Source organism: Nilaparvata lugens, chromosome 8 (genome assembly GCF_014356525.2).
Source record: "Nilaparvata lugens isolate BPH chromosome 8, ASM1435652v1, whole genome shotgun sequence".
Taxonomy (NCBI): Eukaryota; Metazoa; Arthropoda; class Insecta; order Hemiptera; family Delphacidae; genus Nilaparvata; species Nilaparvata lugens.
In genome coordinates this window covers 3,249,907-3,275,311 of record NC_052511.1, presented here as the reverse complement: position 1 = coordinate 3,275,311, position 25,405 = coordinate 3,249,907, and the positions used below count along the sequence as shown (strand labels likewise).

Genomic DNA, 25,405 nt, shown 5'->3' with positions numbered 1-25,405 from the left:
CTATGTTGGAAACAAACAATACCTAGACAGGCAGACAGACATTAACGAAAGCGAGTTGATGTAAAATTTGTATATTAATCAGCTGAATTTGGAGCATTAAGGACAGTATATGTGATTATTCTTAAATAGCATTAGTTGTTATGAATAAATGGGTAAATTGTGGTAATTGCATGCAATTAATATTCCAGCTTACTAATGATAAATCACAACACCCTTTTTTCCAATTCACTTCATCAGTTGATGTGATTTTCGGTCTCTTCATCAGGAGTTATTGTTACTGTAGCATAATTTTCAATGAACTCATTACTGGAGTTACTAAGGCATATTAGTGTATTTATCTTTATGGGAATACTAATTACAGTGTTTTTGATGACAAAACTACGAATTATTGAGAAGTTTCAGTGTACTCACTAATCTTGACAATTGACCTATTAAGTGAAGTTATTTTTGTTTTGTATCAAGAAATTTACTAATAGTTCTATTATCAAGCTCCAAATAACTGCAGAAAAGAGAGACAACTGCACAAAATAGGAATGATATATAGGACTTATAATAGATATAAAGGACTGATAAATAGGAATTATACAGTTACAAGATAAGTCATCGCCTGATATTACTACGAAGAGGGATAGAAAAGAGTGATAGGTTTCAGAAATAAATTGTCAATGGTCTGGTAAGAATAGCCTACATGTGTATTGTTCTGATATCATCAGAACAATACCATTGTTGAAAACCAGACAGCTCTGCGTAGTACAGTCCGCCAAGAAGTATAACCTGAACGTCTTGTTTTTGAAGTGTCAGAGATTCGATGTGTCGACTTTGTCGTTTCTGTACGGATGTAAAAGTGTCCGGTTTTGGCGCCTAACGCACACGCCAATTCGAGACTCTTTCAAAACAGTCTTTCCCTGTCGCTGGCGTACGGTGTCGATGGATGAGAAAGTCGCTGTCCACTCCTGTCAGGTTCTGGGTGTGTCGGAGGACTAAGGTGGCGCGTACCCGATGATACAGATCACAAAGTAGAAGGAATACTTTTTCTTTCTTCTCTGTGTACAGATATAATAGACCTTTCTTACAATGTTCACGTTATTGTTGAGGACAATATAGAAATACAAATAAATAATAGTAGTCTGCGAACAGTAGACCTCGCTCATGAATAGCCTACAACTTTCAAACTGATGAGAAGGGCCATTAAGAAAGTACAGTATATTGTGAAGATTTATCCATGTCAACTATCATTTTCTCCATTGAGAGTGCTAAAGACATTGTTTCCAGGGACACCGGACTTATAAATGTCCTCTCAAGGAGGTACCTTCATATCATCCACATATTTACAATATTACAAATTTTCCAACAATTAATTATAAGGAATCGGTCAACATACAGAAAAATGGAATATGCAGTAGGCAATTTAGACGATGAATCGTCTCACAGACGATAGTGAGACGGAAATGATTCTAAATAACATGGGTTTGTTGTTGACAATGACAGAAGGTTGCTAATAATGTTTTTCATGAAAAGTGGATTCAATGTTATGGCGGCTTGTTATGCCTATGCAGAATGTTTATGCTCACAAGTCGGTTTCCGATCTCATACTAAAGTGAAAACAAGAGCTAACCACAGAGAACAGGACAGAGAACTCATCTAATGTTTCGCTAAATGGGTGACCAGCAGTGTGGAGTGGGTGTGGAGGGGGGTAAAGTGGGTGACTAACAGTTAGTTCTTCAACTCGCTATGAGAGATCAGTACCATCGACAGGCCTTCCCCGCTAATCAGAAATCCCCCACCAACAGTTGTAGTACTCTGTCACCTCCTCCCCTTGCTCCGCTATTGTCATTCTACATCCACATTCAACAAAATAAAAACAAGTCACGATTGGCAATTATCCAATATACTAGTAGATGATCGGCTTGCTCTGCTCTGCTGTCTTTTCAATTTTATGAAGCACACACTAGTACAGTAACTTCTCAGAGAGGAGAAAGGAAAAATATTTTCTGTGTGATACTACAGTACTCCATAATTTCCCTCTCAGTATTATCTCATGCTGCTGATATCAACATAAAAGCTGTTGTTCCTTTTCCAATATAGGTAATTCATAATAAGTTTGGAATTATTTTATTCTATGAATGCATAATAAATAAATGAATGAGTCGATTCTATTACACATTGACAAATAATCTGATAATGAGATCCTTCCAGAATAATTTTTATCAATGATTAAATTGAGGCTCCATCAATTATGTTTATAATTTTTTTCAATTCAAAGTGAAACTTCAAATCAAATAATTTATTATTAAATCACCATACCATCTATTCATATGATTAGTCCATTAATAAAAATTAAAGTCAAATAAAATTATTCTTTATATCTTCTGGATTAATTGTAACTTACTGGAAACTGGGTATACAGAAAAAATATTTCATGCTTTTTTCTATTTGACTACTTGCTAGACAGCCATATTTATTTCTGAGTACAAAATTCATAAACTCAATAATGAATAGATCACGAAGAAAACAGAAACCTCCATAATTTATTTCCTTTCAATAATATATTTCAAAGTAAAGAAATATAAAGTAATAAATTTGTTGACAGTGTGTGATATAATATATCCCAGAATTAAAATTCAATTTAATTCAATGGAATTGACGAATGCAAATTATATAAAAATCTGCATAATAAATAATTTACACATTCTATGAAACTTATTTAGTAATAGGCTATATCAAATAATAAATAGTCTATTATTTTTGCAATTACTATAACCTACTATTAGCTATCACTATATGAAAAATTACTAATAACTACTGATACTATTCTAGCATATTATGATAATATACGGTTAAAAGAATTTATCTTTTTTCTATCTGTATGAACTTGTGACCCCCGTGGTTCAGAGAACTCGCTCAAGAACTGTTATGCATTGTAATCTTTAAAACCCTCAACTTTTGATTATACAGAGTTTATGAAAATTAATAAAGCTGCTAAATATTTCTTACAATAATAATTTGACAGCAGTTTCCATTGGGAATGTTATTTGAAATGAAAAATTACTCTAAAAATATTACTCTGTCGCTTCAACATCTTTGACACTCATATGGATCCAAAATCATTTTTTTAACGTTTGATACATGATTTCGATACATAGTTCCAAGAGAAAATAAATAGCCAAAACCGCAAATTGATAATTATATCAACCCATATCATTTTGTTGATACAAAAGTTGTAAAGTATAAAGAACCAGCTAAAATCATATGTCAGCGTGTGTGATAGCTCCCAAATCAACTTTAGTAGACAGTCTACTAACTTTGCTCCCAAATAACCTCAGATGATGTTACGAATGAAGAATGGAAAAACTGTAGTAATTGCATGCAAAGAATTCTTCAGCTGACCAAATGATAGATCATAACAATTTTTTTCTTATGCACTTTCAATGTTATTTTTATATCCTGAAAAAGGACGAAAGAGTGAGTCAATTTGTTGTCCAACGAACTTGACCTGTAAAAGGGTTCGGAGAATACGAGTTCATAATTTGAGAAGATTGATCAATTCTTTCTAAAGTTATTGTAGAACATACAAACAGACGGACAACGACTTTGTCCTTCAGTAGTCAAAAGTTAAAACTCATGCTAGTTCAATAATTAGTCTATACAAAACCACTATAAATGAACAAAATATATTTACTAAGCTTAATTTATAATGAATACCAATAGATATATGAGCCCAAAGTTAAACAATAATATTCAACATTCCACAATAACATCTATATTCCCAACAAGAATAGAAAATACTTCGAAATTCATCAGTCCTTCAATGTACGAAAAGCAATACTATGAAAATGAAAATACAGTTGAACCTCTGTATAACGAAGTCGATTATCCCGTGAAAAAATTCGCTGCTGAGAGGTATTCGTTATTGAGAGGTTCTGTCAAGAAAACTGCCACGATCCTATGGATCTTATATCGTATCACGGCGGTAAATAAATGAATATGGTACATAAAACATATCATCGCAAACGTAGGTAGGGTACCTATTAGGCCAATATTAATATAAAAAATTTAAAATTTATGCTGTTGAAAAACATATTTCTTTAATATTTGTAGAATATTATCTTTATTATATTGATATTTTTATCTTTTAATTACCATTGTATCATAAAATCAGGAAACGGGTATTCTACTTTATATGGTTATGAAATGTTTCATAACTATTAGTTCGGAGAACAGTAGAACTCGCTACACTCACTAACATTAAATTATACTCACACACGTCTGCCTATTCACACACAAACACACATACAAATTGGAATTAGAGTATGATGATATATGCAATAGGATCGGTGGAGAACGCTGAGAAATATAAGTTCTCTACACTTTTGAGCTTAGAAGCACGATTGGAAAGATAAAAAATCTTACAAATGGACGAACGCTGATTGACTTGAAACTCGAATTCGCTTCGCTCATTCAATAAATATACCTCAATCTGGTCTCCAACCCATTCCAGCATATTGCAATTCCAAACAAAAACCTAACCCCTAAGCTACCCAACTCTAATTTTTCAACACAAAAATCTGTAACATCAACATGCATGAGCATAACGCCCACACAGCCGCACACAATCATGAATGTTCTATTCTATCTGGTACGATTTGTAAGGTGAAAAAACATACTGTAATACCTATATCACGATGAATATTAAATCACTTATTTGAAATATGAAAATATAAAGATAAAACTAAGTGAAAAACATCAGTAAACAAACAATATTACAAAAAATATGCACATACTCTATCACTACGCTTGGCCCGTGATGGAAAAGCTTCCTTCTGACTTGAACGGTCTTTGGCCAAACCAAAAACCTATAAACCCCATAACCTACCCAACTCTAATTTTTCAACACAAAAATCTATAACATGCATGGTATAATAACCATACAGCCGCACATAATCATGAATATGTTTGCAATGTTCTATTCTATCCAATACGATTTGTAAGGTCAAAAACATAATATACTATTATGATAAATATGAAGTATTGAATTACTTATTTAAAAAATGAAAATATAAAGATTGAAAACACAATAAAAAAATATTTACAAAAAATGTACATAATCTATCACTAGGGATGGAAAAACTTCCTTCTGACTTGAACAGTCTTTGGTCAAACTATAAGAATGAACATGAGTAATACTAATACAAAGAATAATACTAGGGAAAGTATCTTTGATTTCATGATTTTTTCAACAATCTAATCTTACACTAGGATCATATTCTCCATGAATCGTTTTCAGCAACTAAAAGAGGAGATATGTTCTAAAATACAAGATCAAGTATTTTTCTATAATTTATCTGAATATAGAAATTGGCCATTTCTTTGTGTACTGGAAAATGAACCATATATTTAGGTATATTTGGGCCATTCTGTATCTTGCACAAGGAAATCTTGCATGACAAAATTGGACTTCTCTCATGTATCCAAATTTGATAATTCAGATCTACAATATAAAATGCAAGCACAGCCCCTTTTGATGTCTATAGTGACTGAACTATAGTAACTGTAGTTTTTTCAAACACCACTGTGAAATAGGTGAAATCATATATCATGAGTCAAGTTCCCAAGAGAAATGGGAAATTTTTTGTTGAGTGTACACTGTACTTCAACCCATATTCCATACACAAAATAATGACATTTATTATTCAATGCTGCATATCTTATGAAATAATTCAGATATAAAATCAAAATCTAGTCAAGGATGTGAGGATTTCCTCCTCTTCTCACTCCAATCAACAATACTTTCGATTTCAATACCATTAGAAAGTTGCAACCGATTGAAAAAGTGACGATTAAAGTTTTACCATTTTTTCGCAATTCCACTGTTAATCAAGAGTCTCTTAAACGAGGATCATACATCATAGAAACTCATGATTGGTTCTAAATTTTATCCTATAGGAGCTCAGTTACCTTAATTATTTATCTTCAACTACTGTTTTCCATCTTAGAACTACCGAGATCGTGAATATGAGGAGAATATCTTCAATCTCTTGATATTTTCAAGTGATTGAATCGTACCGTGCGTCCAAGTGAACTATGAATAAAAATGATAAAATCAACAGCATTTTTTGCGTTTCAAGTTTATCAACACGGTCGGAATTGATTAGCAGATTCAGCCACAAAGTTTCTTCTAAAAGGCATGAAGATTATTTCAAAATCGATTTACGATTTTAGTTTTGCTCTTTATTGCTCTACTTATAATTTTGTATTATATCAAGCAAAGGAAATACATTTACGACAAAAATACACATACATAATAACAGGGGTAGGTAAATCTTTTTAAGAGTATCAATCAATTCCTCCTTATAATATACAATGAAATTGGATGTTATTTTACTGAATGCTAAGAAGATTATAACTCTTATAAGTCTATAATGAGAGAAATTCATTGAATTTTCAAATTACTCCCTCTTCCCCAATCTCCCGCTAGACGGCTAGCCTAACAGCATTTAGTTCATATGCAAAATTAGAACTTTCCACTATGGGTACAGTCCATGAAAAAGGTTGACAACCATTGGCTATTCAATGAAAACAAAAAGCAACTGAAATAATATATTTTAAGGTTAACAATCTTTGGCTATTCAATGAAAAAAAGTAACTGAAACAATATTATTGTTAATGAGCAGTTTTGACATCATTTATTAAAATCATTTTAGAACAATAATAGAGAAATATAATGCTGCATTACACAGCACCTCAAGAACATGTCATGATTAAAATATTCCATGCTCTTTCTCAATTTTTAAGTTCAAAATCGCAATATTATGGATTAAATTAGATTGATTTAAATTTTTCAATTATTGAATTGAAGTACATAATGTAATAAAGTTTGGATTATATTATATCTTTATAATGGACAACAGTTTATCTGGCTACTCATTCACTTATTGTTTTCTAGTTCTTGTTGATTAGAAATAAAAATTAATCCTCTTTGTCACTGGAGACGCAGCATTCATGCGATCTGGAGAGTTGAGAGTAGCAAGTGATTAGAATAAGAAAAATGAATGTCTAGTCTATGTATTATTAGCAAAACAATGACATGCATGCATGCCTCAAGCCATAAATCCTGTCAGCAGTTGTTTTGTTGGTGGGGAGAGAGTGGTGTGAACTGGTTTGTTGGAGAGGGAAGTGTAGGATGCCAATGACTCCCCACTACGTCCCCCTACAACAATACTAGAAACTATTCATCTATGAAACAGGGAAATATCGTGTTGAAAAGGGAAGAAATGGTACAATCAAGTGAGAAGTTTTCTTCAATTAATAAATACAGTATGATTTGGAGCGGCTCAGACGTTTCAAGGTTCACCGCTGACAACTCTTGTCCTCTATCGATAGCATTCTAACGATACCATTCATTCAATACAGCACATTTTAGAGCGGCACAATTTATATTAAAACCGGAGGTCTTATCAAAAATCGTTACACATACGTTTCTGTGCCTTGTTTCAAAGAACTTGCATACCAAATTTCATCCAAATCGGACAATAACTGCGACTGTAACTGCGGTACAAACAAACAAACAGACAAAAGCCGATCGAGTCGAAACTAAGACCTCAGCTTCGCTTCGATCAATAAAAGGGATCACTAAAGTGAAGCCCACTGGGACACGCCAAGAAAATGTGGGAAAAACAGCTGCCCTAAGGCGAAATCCCTAAGTCTCATATTATAGCACAACACTTGTTGGGTCACCTCTATCCATAGCCCGAACATCAACCAAATCTGGGAGATTTGTCATTTCATGAAATCTATGAATTAAGTGTTGCTCTACTTGTCAATCATTCAACAAATCAGATAGCGCATCCTTTTCAACCTCTGCAAAGTTTTTGACAATATAGAAATACAACAACTAGTAGTTCTGTGAACAGTAGACCTCACGCAGTATTCTCATCCACAAGTACCAGATGTCAACAAACTCAGTTCACGTTTGAATTTGTATTCCATATGATATAATTCATCCAGTTCCGTGATGATCTTTCTATCTGATGAAAATTAATTTTTAGAATCAAAAATATTATAATTTTTCCAGCATTATTTAGTTCATTTGTTTATTTTTATTCACCTATTAAATTAGTTTTTCGAATGTGAGAATATTGATACTGATGGGCACGCATAATAATACCATGACTGCAAAACAAAATATTGAAACCAAAGACCTTAAAGCTGCGATTAGACCAAATTTATTTAAAAAATGTTAATAACTCAATCCTTTTAGATTATATTAGATTGAACATAACTTATCATACACATGATGAACATATTATGTGTTTGTCAACATCCGTTCAATCTAATAGAATCTATAAGGATTAAGTTATAACCATTTTGTTAATAACTTTGGTGTAAACCCAGCTTAAAGATGCATACCTCTTTAATGTCTTTGATTGAAAATAGTTTCTATAGACCTTATACAAATACAGTAATAGACTGGCTTCTCCACACATCTTTGTAATCACTTGTCAGCTGATTTATGATGAATAATTCTATAGTCTGATTTTTACTCTAATATTGGGGTATCAATGAAGGAGGCTCCTTTTTCCTTTTATATTATCCTTGAAATGCAAAATTTCCAAAAACCTTGTTTATACGTCGACGCGCAGTTTAAAAAGGAACATACCTGTCAAATTTCATGAAAATCTATTACCGCGTTTCGCCGTAAATGCGCAACATATAAACATTTGAACATTAAGAGAAATGCCAAACCGTCGGCTTGAATCTTAGACCTCACTTCGTTCGGTCAATTAATTAACAAAATATTTTATCTTAATTATACAAATTTATTATTTAAAAAATATATTTTCTTGACGAATAAAATATAAGTGATTATTATAAACAAGAATGAATAGTTGATATCACTTTAGATATACCAGTATCAGCTATGGAAGTATCAGTGCGGATATACCGGTATGTAAGGCAGTGGCAAGGTGGAGAATCGGCAACACTTTTTTCCTCTACAGTCAAGTGTAAAAATCCTCGATACCCTTTTTGAGAATGGACAACTCAAGGTCCAAACTTCACCGTTTCATGTGAAAACATTACTGAAATACCTCAACTTTCGCATATTTCATCACATTTCTTTGCTCGAAATTATTGTAAAACTCTTCAGTTTGTAGATTGATATGATGATTCATCATTGAATTCTATTCTTACTGGTAATTATCTTCAAAGCTATGGTGAGGTCCACGTTATAATGGCAATAATTGTATTGCAATCCTTGTCTATCATTCAACAAAGCTGATCCCTTTCTTTCTTTGCTCTGTTCCCAACCCATCTTTTAACAATGTAGAATTAATCATTAATTAACAAAATATTGCATCTTGATTATAAAAATTCATTATGAAATTATTCTAAAATATAATTTAATGCTTAATAGAATATAATTGATCATTCTAAACGAAAATGAACAGTTAATATTAGACTACATTAATAAACCTGTATCAGCTAAGGTCTATTGACAAGACAGGTTCGGCAACGTTGTTCTCCTATCTTTCTCCATTGCCATTATAACGTGGACCTCACTATAGAACGTGAAATGGATTTTGTATTAATGTTGATTTTTTATGTTAATAAACTCAATTCATGTTTGAATTTGTATCCCATATGATAATATATCCAGTTCCGTGATAATCTTTCCATCTAATAAAAATATTTCTCAACTATTTTAAAATCAATTTTTTTCAATCAAGAATATTATAATTTCTTCAGCATTATTTAGTTCATTTAATCATTTTTTATTTTATTTTCAATCACCTATTAAATTTGTTTTTCAAATGTGAGAATATTGCTACTGATGGGCACGCATCATAAAAAATATTGAAACTCTACCTTATAGAAATAGACACGGCCAGACATATGTGTAATGCATGCAATGAATAATCCACTTGTCAGCTGATTGATTATGAATAGTTCTATAGTCTAATTGATCCTATCTTCAAAGTACCTAGATGATATAATATTGTGATATCAGAGTATGGAGGAATTCCTTTTCTTTTCATATCATCCCTAGAATTCAAAATTTCAAAAAAAACCTTGTGTATACATCGACGCGCAGTTGAATAAGGAATATTCCTGCTAAATCTCATTGAATTCTATCAACGCGTTTGGCCGTAATCGCGTAGCATACAGACAGACAAAATAAAATCCGAGTTCAAATACAGACTTCACTACGTTCGGTCAATAAATAAATCTTTAATAGTTCTTATGAACTATTATATAAATAATTCATTGTTTAGAATACCAATACCGCCGGTATTAGAATCATCATTTTCCAAATTGTAATGGATGATCATGTAATCAAACAGAGATAAAAGGATCCTACAGGAAAATAAAAAAACACACAATTTTATATCATACAACTTTATCAATATTTGCTATAAATATAGTAATTTACAAATGATCATGAATAGATATAGGTATCAACCGAGTGACGCCTCAACAAAACTATGGTAAATACAAATCTCATCTATATATATACCATTAAAATCAATAAATGACGTATCACTAGAAATATAAAATAGACCTTACAAAGAGAAGCTTTTCAATATTCGAATAGTTCACAATATGAGTATTATTTATATTAGTTACATAGATTTGTGGATAGTTAGAAAATGTATAAAATATCCAAACAAGAACGTTCTACTCAATATAAAAGCAGGGTTTATAAAAATTTATCCATGAGTACTATTTATTCTAGTTACATTGCTAAGTGGATGATTGAGAATTGTATAAATAGAATTCAAATGAGAATGTTCAACTCAATTCAAAACCAAAATTTATAAAAATGTTATCCATTAGTATCATTTATATTAGGTACATTGCTCAGTGGATAATTAGAAAATTTACTTAAAAAATTAAACAAATACGTATTACTCAATTTCGAACCAGGTTTCCAAAAAATTCTATTTGTGAGTATAATTTTTTATATTAGATACATTGCTTCGTGGATGATTAGAAAATTTGTATACAAAATTCAGACAATGACACTTTATTCCATAACTTTTAAACCAGGGTATCAAAAATTTTGATTCATACAGTAGGATCACATTACAAGCGAAGCCATTTGATTATTATTCTTATACCATTTTATACACATAATATTTTTTTTAAGAAAGTCTAATTGTTCGCTTCAGTATATTTGGCTGTTAAGTACAACAATTTAAGTTTGGCAGTTTATATTGGGAATCAGTTCATGATTTTATTAGTTAATAGCTAGACGACAATTTTAATTATTCATTGGCAAAGTCAACCGGCTACCAGTCCAAAATATGCGTACAATTTGAGTGAAACCATCTTAGTTTGTGATTATTTTTACAAAAAAAAATGTTGGTGTTTAAAGATGTTATGAAAGCTAGTATAATTCAAGACAAGATTAACCAATCAAAAACTTGGAATTAGATCCGAAAAAAATTTTTCAAACGAACTTCATGTGGCTAATGAACAAGAATTGCACACATTGTAAGTTATCAATGTTCAGAAACAATAAATTATTATTTGACGAGTTCAAATGTTTTGGATAAACAATTGACGAGAGTAAATGTAAAAAGACTATTTTAATAAATGTAGTTAATAGTTTGGAAAATCAAATGATGATACATCTAGGATACAAATAACACTATTGAAATATACAAAATCATGTGCGACACCCATATTATTATAGTAAATTGTATACTTACAGTATGCTACATAATGTAATAATACTAGTATATAAGGAATAACATCACAATAAAATATTAAATAAGTTTACAACATGGACTCGAAGAAATAAGAGTTGAATAAAATAAATAGATTGAGTTATTGTGAATCAGAATAGAAGAGGGTTTGAAATAATTTATATAAATTTGAAATAAATTAGTGATTTTGAGAATTGATTTGGATGTCAATAGAATAATATTGTAAGTTTTGAAAGGAATATTTCAAACTAGTCAATTTCTTCAATAGGTACATAGCTTTTAAAAAAATTGACCACGCTTTAAACTGTTCAATTTTATTTTATTTTAACTTGTAAAGAATCCTATTCCAATACGATGAGTCACAACGATACTTTTTATCAGATTAGGATAGATTGATAAACACAAGATGTGTTTACACCAAAGTTAATAAAATGTTAATAGCTTAATCCTTATAGATTCTATTAGATTGAACATATCTTATCATACACATGATGAACATATGTGTTTGTCAAGTTCCGTTAAATCTAATACAATCTATAAGGATTATGTTATTAACATTTCTTTATAACATTTGTGTAAACCCAGCTTAATACGGCATAAATTCTGCTCCCTCAAAGTTTTAAACAGTAGTCCTCAATGTCAAATATGAAAAAGAATAAATGACAAAAATGTCTATTATCGTTTGGAAAAACGTCAATTCAAATCACATATAATATAATTATGTTTAATGAAAACTAATTTTGTGATTGTCAAAAACTGAAAATAAAATATAAAACTACTACAAAATCATTATTTTTGTAAGGAACTTACATTCATATCTAATATATTATTATTTACTGTGAATTAACGCCAATATGTGCATTACAACCTCTTACAAGTCATTCCAATTTCATTACAAATTCATAGAGTAAATACTTGAATCCTTACGGTACATTAGAGAGGTAATATATAATTAGTTTCATGACTTTACAAAGATTGACTCTATGTCATTACACTGTGAAAACTACATAATCAATCACCGTAATTATAATTATGATGTTATTTCCTGAGAAATATCAAAATTAAATTCCAACAATAAATATTTTTTTTGATTCAATTATAAATTTATACAAACTGGTGTAGAAAATGTGAAGTTTGTATCAGTCTCAAAACTTTATGAGCAGGAAATCTATCTTCACAATTTTATTTTGTACAAAAGAATTCCTGTTAAAAAGGTTTTAAAAATGTCGACAGTTATACCTGATAGAGAGGGCTTATTCTACGGTACTGAAAATGAACAGTTAGAAATTTTAGGCAGCGTCTATGATACCTGAGTATTATTATTATTGGTATTGCCATGAATATATTGTTGTATTATGATAATTTAGGATTTCCTGTGCAGTGAAAATGAGGAACTGGGCTTACAACGCGTTTCTTTACAAGATAAAAAATTACAGTATTTCATTATAAATACTCAATGAACTGTATTTATAGTTTCTAGTTAAACATGATTTATAGAGTAATTGTCAAATTATATACTGTTGATATCTTTTTCAGCATAGTCATAGATTATAATATTCATATCATAAGTACAATGTAGAATCACTTTGAAATAATAATATCAACTTCCAAAAATTATCTATTTCACTTTCCAATGAACTCAAGAATGAAGGAAAGGTACAAACTATGAATAAATATGATAAATCTGTATCATGGTGGTGAAATATATTATAAATCTAGAGAATACATAATAGAAATTATATTTACAAATAAGGAATAATTTACAAATTTTTGCTTGTGAAAGAGAATGTGATTTAAGATCGTATCATTGACTGATTTGTCAAAAGATTACAGAATTTGGTGGAATATTTACGAATCAGGAAATAGGAAGGGAAAAATCGTGGAAAATGGAAAAGATAATTTGATGTTAAAGAAAGCTTAAAGAGATGTTCAGGTTACAGAGAAGCTGAAGGAAAGACAATCTACAAAGAAAATTTGAGAAAGTGAGAAAGAGAGAAAGATAATAAAGGGAGAAGAAGTTAAATGAAGGACAATACTTTATTGGTGAAATAATAATATCTTAATCATTAGGTAATGAAGTATTAATTGTGGGGGATAAATTATTTTGTTAGAATAGGAGGCTGATGAGTTTTATTTTAAATTTCATAAAGTATTCAGTTCTAAGGGCTTCTAAAAGCAAACTTTGGCAACAATCTGCTTCAATTTAACCAAAACTCAGGGAGAAATGATTAAGGATAAACTATTTATCTAATTTCATCTCAGGGTTTACAATACATTTCAAGGTATACCAGCTAAATGTATACAAGTTTATACTTATAATCTTATACTTCAGCATAAAAATTCACATCTAAAACAAAGTTGAAGAGTTCATTAACATCTAAAAATTTGGCTTCATTCTCAAATTGCATGAGTAATAAAAAGTAATTCAAGTCTACGCCTTGAACCAAATTTTGGTTCAATCTTCATCTTCCTCTTCCTCCTCCTCCTCTTCCTTTTCCTCTTCCTCCTCCTCCTCCTCCACTTCTTCTTCTCCTTCTTCCTAGGGTATACGTTATTTCTTCTGTATAGATACAGAAAATACCAAATCGCAAACTTTGATTTAAATTCCATCTCAAAACTGCAACAGTCACAATGGTATAATAGAAACAATAATTCAACCTTCTCTCATTCTTCTTCTCTTTCTTCTCTCCACTTTATCTCCTCCTTCTCCTCCTCCTCATCCTCCTCTTCATTCCTAGTTCCACTCAATACCTTTGATATTTGATATTGACTGGCTTCAAGACCTTATAAAAACTGCAATGGAACAATATATTATTATACGGATTAATAATTGTATAATTAACTCCTTCTTCTCTTACAGCTACTTCTCCTCATCGCCCTTCTACTCCTTCTCCCCCTTCTCTTCATCCTCCTCCTTCTCATTTATAGATTCAATCAATACCTAGATATTTGGTTCCAATTCAATCTCAAAACTGCAATGAAATAATAGTTCTTAGAAATTAATTGTATAATTAATTCTACCTCCTCCAACTACTATTCCTCCTCCTCCTCCTTCTCCTCCTCCTCCTCCTCCTCCTTCTCCTCTCACTATTGCTCTACCCATTCTTCAAGGTTAATACGAGATAGCAGGTCGAATACTTTTCACCTCCTGTTATTCTAACAAGCCCCCTGCACACAGGGACAATATGATACTCGAGGTGTCCACTAAACCTGGCCATCAGTTGCGGCCACTAAATTTCCGTCAATTGTCCGTGTGAGGACATAATTAATGTCCCTGTCTAATATTCGCGACTACTGGTGGAGAGAGTTTCAGCTCGTCAAGATGTCAGTTCATCAAAACGTTTGCCTCTACTAGCCCGAGGTATCCACTGAACCTGGCCATTAGTTGCGGCCACTAAATTTCCGTCAATTGTCCGTGTGAGGACACTGCTACTGTCCCTGTCTAATACTAGCTACTACTAGTCGGCAGAGTTCCAGTCCGTCAAGATGTCGGTCAGTTCATCAAAACGTTGCCAGCAAAACATTTCTCTCTGCTAAGCTACGAAAATTGACAACCTATGTTGATCTACATTTTTGAGAACAGAAACTTGTTCTCTACAAAAAAATTGCCAACTTGAAGAAATGCTATCATTGTGAACAACATTCCGTTGACAACTTTAATGAATGTACACGCAACTTAAAGCCACGTTTACACCAGAGTTGTTAACTGAGATTTCAACAAATTTCGGCACATTGTTGCCAATTTCTTGAGAAGCACAACAAAATTAAACTTGGTTTATACAGAAATATTGACAACTTTTGTGTAGAAAACTGTAAGTGAACAGTATTTTGTAGACAATTTTGGTGTAAACACGTTGTGACCAGTTGCCTACCTTGGCTGATACTTGACCAACTGAGTTCTTGATCAACTGAGATCTTAATGTCATCCCGCTAATGGAGGCCACTAGATGTCACCCTTCTATAGTCAACAGCACGAAAATGGTTCGATGGAATTTGGAACGGCTGTGTACCATCCTCATCATGGACGTTGCCAATTCGTCAGGTGTATTATCCTAAAACCAATGACATTAAGGAGATATAGACCCACAATGCCTATGCCTTCCCAATGATAGCTCTTACTTGAAATTGAAGGCCGTCATTGGGGTATTTTAGCACGAGATATTATATCTATATGTTTGTAATATTATAGATTACAAAGGCATTAGTATGTAATAATCTTATAGGTTGCCCCATCAATGGCCGATTTCAATTCAAAGTACGACACTAGCGCTGCATGTGAGTCTATGCATCTTTAAGGTCTTTGCCTAAAACTATTAATTTCAAATGTCATTTATGATCAGCTGAGGACAACGTTGATCAGCTCTTATTTGACAACATTGCACTCATTTGTTCCTGTTCCAATTTCCATCAGACTATTCTCGTGCGGTTCACTGTAAAGGACACCACTATCGTCTCTATAAACTGTAAACACCTCGTTTATCCGTTCATATTCCCTGTGTGTAACTTTATAAACCATCTATTGTTTCTGTGTCCACCTCGTTTATCCGTCTACTGTCCCTGTGTGCCGGGGGCGTCAACCTCGTTTATCCATCCTTAGTACTCCCACATAGTGGCCGAGCTGATGTCCTGGTCTCCCGCCCGCAGGTTGCCGTTCTTGCCGGCCGTGAGGTAGGCCTGCGACGGGCCGGCAGCCTTCAGGCAGACGCGGGTTGGCTCACGCAGCTCCAGGTAGAAGCCTTCCGGAGTGTCAGAGTCGACTGAGACGCATTCAGAGTCCACGTGCCAGTATTTGCCGTTGTCACCTGTCAAAAAGGTAAATTTTACATTAATTTCAAGCCAGTATTTGCCGTTGTCACCTGTCAAAAAGGTAAATTTTACATTAATTTCAAGCCAGTATTTACCGTTGTCACATGTGAAAAATTGAATAAAAACACACATATGTTGTCAAATTCGACACAGATTTATTTGGTACAGGTCTATGGTTTCGTGACCACACAGGTCACATTTTCAAGCTGACTGTACCAAATCAAGGTCCTGTACCGAATAAAAGTGTGTAGAATTTGACAATTTATGTGTGTTTTTATTCAATTATGGAACGGTTCCACAATATTGACAGTGTCTCAGACGAACATGTGAAAAAGGTAAATTTTACATTTATTCCAAGCCAGTATTTGCCGTTGTCACCTATGAAAAAGGTAAATTTTACATCAATTTCAAGTATAGAGTCGATGTCACCCACTACCTCCGTAAACAAAGCCATAGTGCATGACAGGTGGTTGATGTTAACGTCAGCACAGGCAGGGTTTCTACACCAATAGAAACACTAGCTGATATAGATCAGCTGAAATCTGAAAATTATTATTGGTGTAGGAGACCTACCTGTGCTGACGTCACCAGAATGCACTATGGCTTTGTTTACGGAGGTAGGCTCAACTTACTCTTATGCGACTCGAGAAGAGACTGGACTCTAGTCGAGAGCATGTGTTTCCAAATGGTGACACTCAGACCAGTCGATTCTAGTCTCCGCGACTGTCACCATTTGGAAACACATGCTCTCGACTAGAATCCAGTCTCTTCTCGACCTGAGTCGCGTAAGTGTGAGTTGAGCCTTAGATTTTCACCCCACTGTAGTGAGGTCCAAATTATAATGGCAGTGGAGGAATAAATGATTACTGCAGTAGACCAATTCAAACGCAATATTACAGTGACCATTATCGAAAGGACAAGTGTGTTAAACATGTGTGTACATGTCATACATTGTTGTATCAGCACAGCGAAAGGCATTGAACCACTACTCCCGTAAACAAAGCCGTAGTGCATTCATGTGACGTCAGCACAAGTAGGGCTCCTACACCAATAGAAACACTAGCTGATATAGATCAGCTGAAATCAACAAATTTTTATTGGTGTAGGAGCCCTACCTGTGCTGACGTCATACGAATGCACTACGGCTATGTTCACGGAGGTAGTGATTGAACACAATTTTTTGATAGTTATTATTGAACGAAAATCTAATAGAATTTATAAGGACGGCAAAATATCGTACGAACAAAAATCGATGTGTATACAGTATGACCAGTATGTGTAAAGGTAAAGCCAGTATAACTGGCTTTACACCTACATCGATTTCTGGATGGTCGATTTTTTTGACGTCCCTATGAAATACCCGATTGTACAGAGCTTGACAAACACATGAAAACATCATCTGTTTGCCAAGTTATGTTTTTAATCTAATAGAATTGATGAGGATGACAAAAAAATAGCATGTTCGAAAATGCAATACCATCCCAAGCTGTTACTACGAATTATCGAGGCTATGGAGGAGAAAAAGAAGAGGGAGTAGGAGTGAGAGGGATGGAGTGAGCTAATAGTTTAATTGTGGATGATGATGAGGAAAACATTGGAGTTATAAAATGATAAATATCTAATGAGCAGTCACAGATATCTTAGAATTCCATTGGATTTTAAAAATGTCAATTGAAAAATGTTCACAATTAATGATGGATTCTCAATATCATAGTTCTCAATGACATATATTCAGATTTCAACAGAGATGAAGGAAACAGTTTTGATACATCCAGAGACTATTGAACAATCAGTACATTTGAAACACTAGGACCCAATTTCTTATAATTGGCCTACTCTGCCTGCACTATCTATAAATAAATATAATTTTATTATCATTGAATGTAGTAACATTTTCACACAACGTCAAATCAACTAGTGATACAAAGTCACAGATAATTATAATATACATGATTTTATAAATTGAATAACTCAGACATAAGATAATGTTGGGTGAATTAATCAGCCTGTAAATAAGGATAATAAGAGCTACCTGCTCTAGATACGGTGGGAGCACGGAATAATTGTAAATGTCCACAACTCAAATGTTCATGCCAATTTTGTGTTCCCGCAAGAGCTGGTGGAAGCTACCATTCTCTCTGTGTGCAGGCTGCTCGATAGAATCACGAGCCCAGGTTGTACAAAATCCTGTTGAATCTAAATAGTGATTAAATGCCACGAGAACCAATCAGAGAAGACTTCTCCACGGAAAAGCCTCGATTCTCTTAAGATTTAATCATGATTGAAATTCAACAGGCTTTTGTGCAACCGGGCCATTAACTTATTCATTTCAAATAGGCTATTACAACATGATTAGATAAAAGTTTTTTCTTCTAGAATAATAAGAATTGGATTATTGAGGATATTGGAGTCAAGCCACGTGAGGCGTTTTACAGACGAGACGGCAGGGCAGGAAGATGTCCTCTTGGCTGATTATCAGCTGATTCCCGAGTGTCAATCCTATCCAACGATAAGTATTTATTTAATTATTTTATTTATTCACAATGCAAATGACACTAATGTAATAACATTGAAAGATAAGGTAGTCCTTAAGCTGTAGTATATAAAACTATATACTATCATTGAATCCAATCAGCCAATCGGAGACCCTCCTGCCCTGCCGACTCCTCTGAAAAACGCCTCATGTGACTTGGCCCTCATTCTCTAATAGAAATTACCTTTGAAATACACAACACCACGTTCTCCCCGTTCCACTTGAATAGTGCAGTATGTCGCTCTGTTGCATTCCAGTCTGACATTGGAGCCTGCCTTGTATCCCACGAAGCCCTGCTCGCATTTCAGGACTAGGATTGGCCTAGAAAATAGAAAACAATAGATAAAATAGTTAAAAATAATATGAACAATCATAGGATAACGACACAAATAGGTAACAGATGTTACAGATTGATGATAAAAAAGGAAGTTTATCAAATTGATAAAGAATATATTATACGCTGATGAAACATGAGAGAAAAGATAGTATAGGAAGATTATCCAATGGTAAATAGCGTTCATGTTCCAAATTTCAAGCTGATTTTTGTATGGTCAAGCCGATTACTGTAGACTATTGTCGATTATTACTGTGTTGTTGGGGTTAAAGTGTAAGAACGACACAGTATGGCAGCGGCGGATCTACGGGGGGGGGGGGGGGGGGGCTTTCGGGCTCAAGCCCCCCCCCCCCAAAACGCCTAAATTTTTTTTTGTAAGAATGTAAATTTTATACAAATATAATTAGTTTGAAGCTGGTAAAGTATATTCATTGGCAAGAATGACCTAATTCCACTACTACGTCTTCAATTGTATGATATCCGTTAACGTTTTAATACTTTGTATAATATCTTAGTTACATTTTAGTAGTTAGTGATTAAGTGGCGTATGCTTTTCACAGGTAATTGAAAAGTTTGCTCAAAAGCACACAAGGCGTTTACAGTTCCTGTACAGCGACTAGCGATGAATGACAGTATTAATTCTCAGACCATCACTTCAAGTCTCCAAACAAAAGTTCCAACTGTGTCCCCATCATTATTTATTCATCTCCAGGCAGTAGAACTATTTCGAAATATTAAATGTACGATGTACTTAAAAATAAATCCTTTTCATATTTTTAATCTGTCTTTTATTAACTTTAATGTATTTCATTATTAAATAAATAAACAAAACATCCTGAAAACTTTTACTGTGAAACACACGTTTTTACTCCATAAAACTTCAACAATTAACTTCATTAAATGTAAGCCCTTTCACAAAATTTTCCCCTGTTCAGCCCTCCCCAAAATAAAATTCTAGATCCGCCACTGCAGTATGGGAGACTACCAGTGTCACATAGCTTCACCAAAAGCACTTCTATAGCTTCGTGGACTATCGGTTTGAGCAGTGAAATTTGTGGAAAAAGCCACTGGAACACGTTGTGACTTGCATGTAGCTGCTCCATTGAACGTCACCAGCAAATGCACACGTTCAGTGTGAGTTTCCTATTCCTCTTTGCAACATTAGCGACCTATACCATGGGATATCTTCTCATGCAATATTTTATCTATGACAAAAGCCTGATAAATTTATACAGGTAAATTGCTAAAACCGTCTATGCATATTGCTGGATTGAACGACCAAATTGGGCATTTACTTTTGAGGCAGTTCAAACAGAGTTTACTGGCTAGAAATGGAATACGGATCCACGCGGTTTAGACTCAAGTTTAAACCATTGATGGGCTAGACGCAGTTTAAACCGAGCATCTGCATACGAACCAAGTCGAGTTATTTGTTGTTTTGAATCAGCCGCTACATTTTTTTGCAATGCACAACTATAGCATTCTCTTTTCAAATTACAGTTTAGCCGGTTTGACACAAGTTAGTGAATAACCCTGATATTGAAGTCTTAGTACCATTTGCACAAAAGCCGGTTGAATTTCAATCGTGATTAACTTCACGAAAAGTAATCAGAAAAACTTTTTTCGAAAAAACTTTTTGTGATTGGTTCTCAATCACGATTAAAATTCAACCGGCTTTGTGCTACTGAGACTTAATATAGTTGACTGGTTAACACAAGATTGTGAATACCCTGATAATGCAGTCTTTTTTCGTGGCAAAAAAAGTTGGTATACGGGCGAAAGTTTTACGTGACAACGACTTTGAGTGGTAAAATAATATTTTAATGATGATTGATTGATCAAATAATTTTAATGATGATGATTGATCAAATCAATCAAACCATTCCTATAGTAGGAAGAAGGATAAAATAATAGTAACAATTTGAAACATTTATTTATACAAAGAATTATATTTAAAACATTAATTTATACAAAGAATCTCGCACTGAATTTCATATTAACAAAATTTTTATTTTTACCTTCACACATCCTCAACAAAATCACTCTATCTCTCTCGCTCTTAGGCGGGCTAACTGTGCTCGATTCAATTTTTTACATAGCAAGTCGCGCTCATTTTTTCAAGTTAAACAAATTATTATTGGCTGAGAAACGATTTATACTACTTTTGTGATTGAAAACTATCACAACATTGTGATTACTACAACGTAACCTATTCACTTATACCTATTATACTTACACTTATACCTATTCACTAAGTAGTGGCGCTGTTGCAGGAGATTGCTCCGTTTCACTCTCTCTCCAGGTGAATGCTTCGGGTCGCTGCTGGTTGCTCGCCACTGCTCCTATTCGTGCTCTTTCCAGACGACCGTGAACCGAAACGAACGCTCTCACTCGCTCTCATTGTGAGCGCATAACGTGGGAACGTAACGCAGTTTCTTGAAGTGTCACCCGGCAAACCAATTTATAAGACATTGTCACGTCAAAACTGAACTAAACCATTTTGAATATTTTTCTCACCTGTTGATAAGATAGAAGAAATACTTGCAGGTCTCGTCTACAGTGTCTGAGTTGGCATACAGATGACCTGATCTCTTGGTGGCCACATACTTCCCATTATTAGCTCGGAATGACACTGATCCATCTCCCTGCCACACCAGGTCGAATAGAGCGTTCGACGATCTGAAATTTGAAATTTCAATATTCATTCTATTGTAGAAAGAAGATTGAATGGGCATTCATGATAATTCATAAAAAGGAGATAACATAATAATATTATTATCTATACTAATATAATAAAGGAAAGAACTGGCTTATACAGGTACGGGATAGGAACATTATTTTCGACGACTCACCACGTCTGAACTACTGTACTGATTAGCTTGAAATTTCGTATATAGATTCTTAATTAACCGAGGATGGTTATAGGCCTACTTTCAATATTCTTCAAGATTTCATTACGTCAAGTTTTCAAATAGACTCTTGCGGAGCACAGGTTACCTGCTAGTATCGAATAAAACAAGAATTGAAATACAGTCATTGACTCTCATCTTCCTGTCGAAGATTCCATATGAAATTCTATTTACTGGAGATAATAAAAATATGTGAGATCGAATAAGAAAGGTTGAGAAACACTTATTAACAAGGATAAAGAAGACACTGATTCATCTACTGACTCATAACAGGTCGAAGGTATGAAATTCTCTGATATTCTGTTGTAAGAGTATCAAATTTCGTACTTGGCAAACAACTAAGAGAGACGGCATTATCATAAGTCGATAACTTTCCTAAAATCATCTTCAACTATCAATATTATCTATGGTGAGATCCACGTTATGATGGCAACAAAGTAAAGCAAGAAAGAGATAGCGCTATCCGTTTTGTTGAATGATAGACAAGGATATAGTGAAGTCCACGTTATAATGGCAGTGTTTGATTAGCAATGGTATTGCTATCCTTGTCTATCATTCAACAATCACTTTCTCGCTTTGCTCTGTTGCCACATCGTTTTCAACAATGTAGAAATATAATTAATTAACATCATCTTGATTGTAAAAATTCATTATGAAATTATTGAAAAATAAAATATTTCTTGCTTATTAAAATATAATTGATTTTTTTTCATTGATTATTTTTAACAATAATGAACAGTTAATTGACCGAGCGAAGTGAGGTCTAAGATTCAAGTCGACGGTTTGGCATTTCTCCTAATGTTTAAATATTTATATGTTTTTATGTTGCGCATTTACGGCGAAACGCGATAATAGATTTTCATGAAAATTGACAAATTGAAGAATATAATTTATTCCTTAATTAAATATAATTGATTACTTTAAACAAGAATGAACAGTTGATGTTACAAGCCGCAGGATCGGCAACGTTTTTCTCCTATCTTTCTCCACTGCAATTATAAAGTGGACCTCACTATAAAATTTATTGTATCTATTTCTGAGATCCTTATACACCCTACAACAGTATATAGGCTGATCTGAAATTTATCCATTGCTAAAAGAATATAACAATTAAATGATGAAGCATTCTTCAAAAGAATATTTCAGCTTCTAAACTTCTTCTTCTTCAGCTTCAATCATTCGATTAGTAGGCAGATTTCCATAGTTTTCTGTCCAAAGCTGTACTTTTCAGTTGGATGTAGCTCTGGACCCCTAGACATTTGGTAAAGATATTGTAGCCGGGGTCTTCCACGGTTCCACGAGCCCTTTGCCCAATTATTATACCTTTCAGTATTCTTAACGTGAATTAGTTGTGTCTAATTACATGGCCGCAAGTCAAGGATGCCGTCTGTCCTTTAAAATACGCAAAAGAGATCGCTTTTCATCAATCCTTTGAAATACTTCCTCATTTGTAGTTATCTAAACTTTTACTTTCAAGAATTATTGATCACCTCTTGTCTCCAACAGCCTGAATTCCACCTCCAGTTTCCAGAGTCCAATATCTGTCCTGCATTGTGCGAATGTACCATCTCTTCGTTGATTGGTCGAATTCCAGTTGGAAAGTCTCGTGGTCAGAAATCTCGTCCTGGTTAGCCGTCACGTCCACTCCTAAAAAACAAACAAAATTCACATTATAGAAAATTCAAAAAACAATAATAAATAGTAATTACCAAATTAGAATCAAAATTAAATGCTCTCAACAACTCCATAGGTCATGTCAGAGGCCCTGAGATTGACCAGTTGCGACCTGAAAACTCTGACACCAGACCTGAGTCAGCCAGGTCACTCGATATTATTTATTTATTTATTATGTATGTGGATACAATATTACAATATATTACAAATCATATAAAATAATATGATTGGGTAGGATCATATCTTATCATTATCATATCATATATTATCATTATTATTAACAACTCAGGAGACTTGTGCTACTGCAAAAATTGACAACAGGGTGAACAGCTAGAAGAAAATTCCATGAATGCTACAATCCAAAAGATTTTTGCCAGCCCGGGTATCAAACCCAGAACCGTCATCTCTCTATAGTGAGGTCCACGTTATAATGGCAGTGGAGAAAGATAAAAGAACAATGTTGCCGATCCTCTGTATTGTCAATGCCTTCTTGACGGTAGCTGATACAGGTTTATTGATGTAATATCAATTTGTTTGTTCATTCTCGTTTAAAATTATCGATTATATTTTATTAAGCAAGAAATTATATTTTTCAATAATTTCGTAATGAATTGTAATGATTAAGAAGAAATATTTTGTTAATTAATTATTAATTCTACATTGTTAAAAACGATGTGACAACAGAGATAATTTTAAGATTTAGGAGTATTATTAAGATGTTTAATGATTAGGAAGAAATATTTTGTTAATTAATTATTAATTCTACATAATTAAAAACGATATGACAACAGAGATAATTTTAAGATTTAGGAGTATTATTAACATGTTATTGTTGCTAAGAAATATTCAATATGTTTTGTTTGATATTATTACTTTTATTTCATTCAAATTTACTTTTTTCATTGATCTTTTTTTACTCTTATCTTTGTTATGGATTTAAAACTATAATTTACAGTACCATATGTTTTGGTATTATGATATGTTATTAATGTGTTTTATTCAGCTATCAAGTTGATGAAATGTAGTTATTTCTGTACTAGAAAATCATGCAGGCCATTTCAGGCCATAAATTGATAGAACGCAATAGATCTAGAACCAGTAGTTAACCTGGAACTCACCCCTACACACAGACATATAGTCTTTTAGGGGTATTCTAGTATTAATAATACTATTAATTTTATTGTATAGTGCATTTTAAAGAATAAAGAATTTTGAATTGATTTGAAAAAAAAAGAGCAAAGCGAGAAAGAGATAGCACTATCCGCTTTGTTGAATGATAGACAAGGGTAGCAATATCATTGCTAATCAAACACTGTCATTATAACGTGGACCTTACGGAAGAAAATTCAATGAATGCTACTATCCAAAAATTATTTGCCAGCCCGGGTATCGAACCCGGTACCGGCTTCTCTCTAACAACACAGCTCTGGAGCTGAAACCA

General features: G+C 33.3%; 1 protein-coding gene across 1 annotated transcript; it reads right to left on the bottom strand.

Annotated features, from left to right (window-relative positions):
* Positions 1 to 14,239: 14,239 nt before the first annotated feature.
* On the bottom strand, positions 14,240 to 23,957 carry LOC120352601 (protein singed-like). The gene is made up of 4 exons (XM_039433751.1): positions 23,781 to 23,957; positions 21,899 to 22,060; positions 19,232 to 19,368; positions 14,240 to 16,510 (listed from the first exon to the last, which is right to left on the bottom strand). The coding sequence occupies exons 1-4, from the start codon at positions 23,840 to 23,842 to the stop codon at positions 16,302 to 16,304; spliced, it is 570 nt and encodes a 189-aa protein (XP_039289685.1). The 5' UTR covers positions 23,843 to 23,957; the 3' UTR covers positions 14,240 to 16,301.
* Positions 23,958 to 25,405: the final 1,448 nt, after the last annotated feature.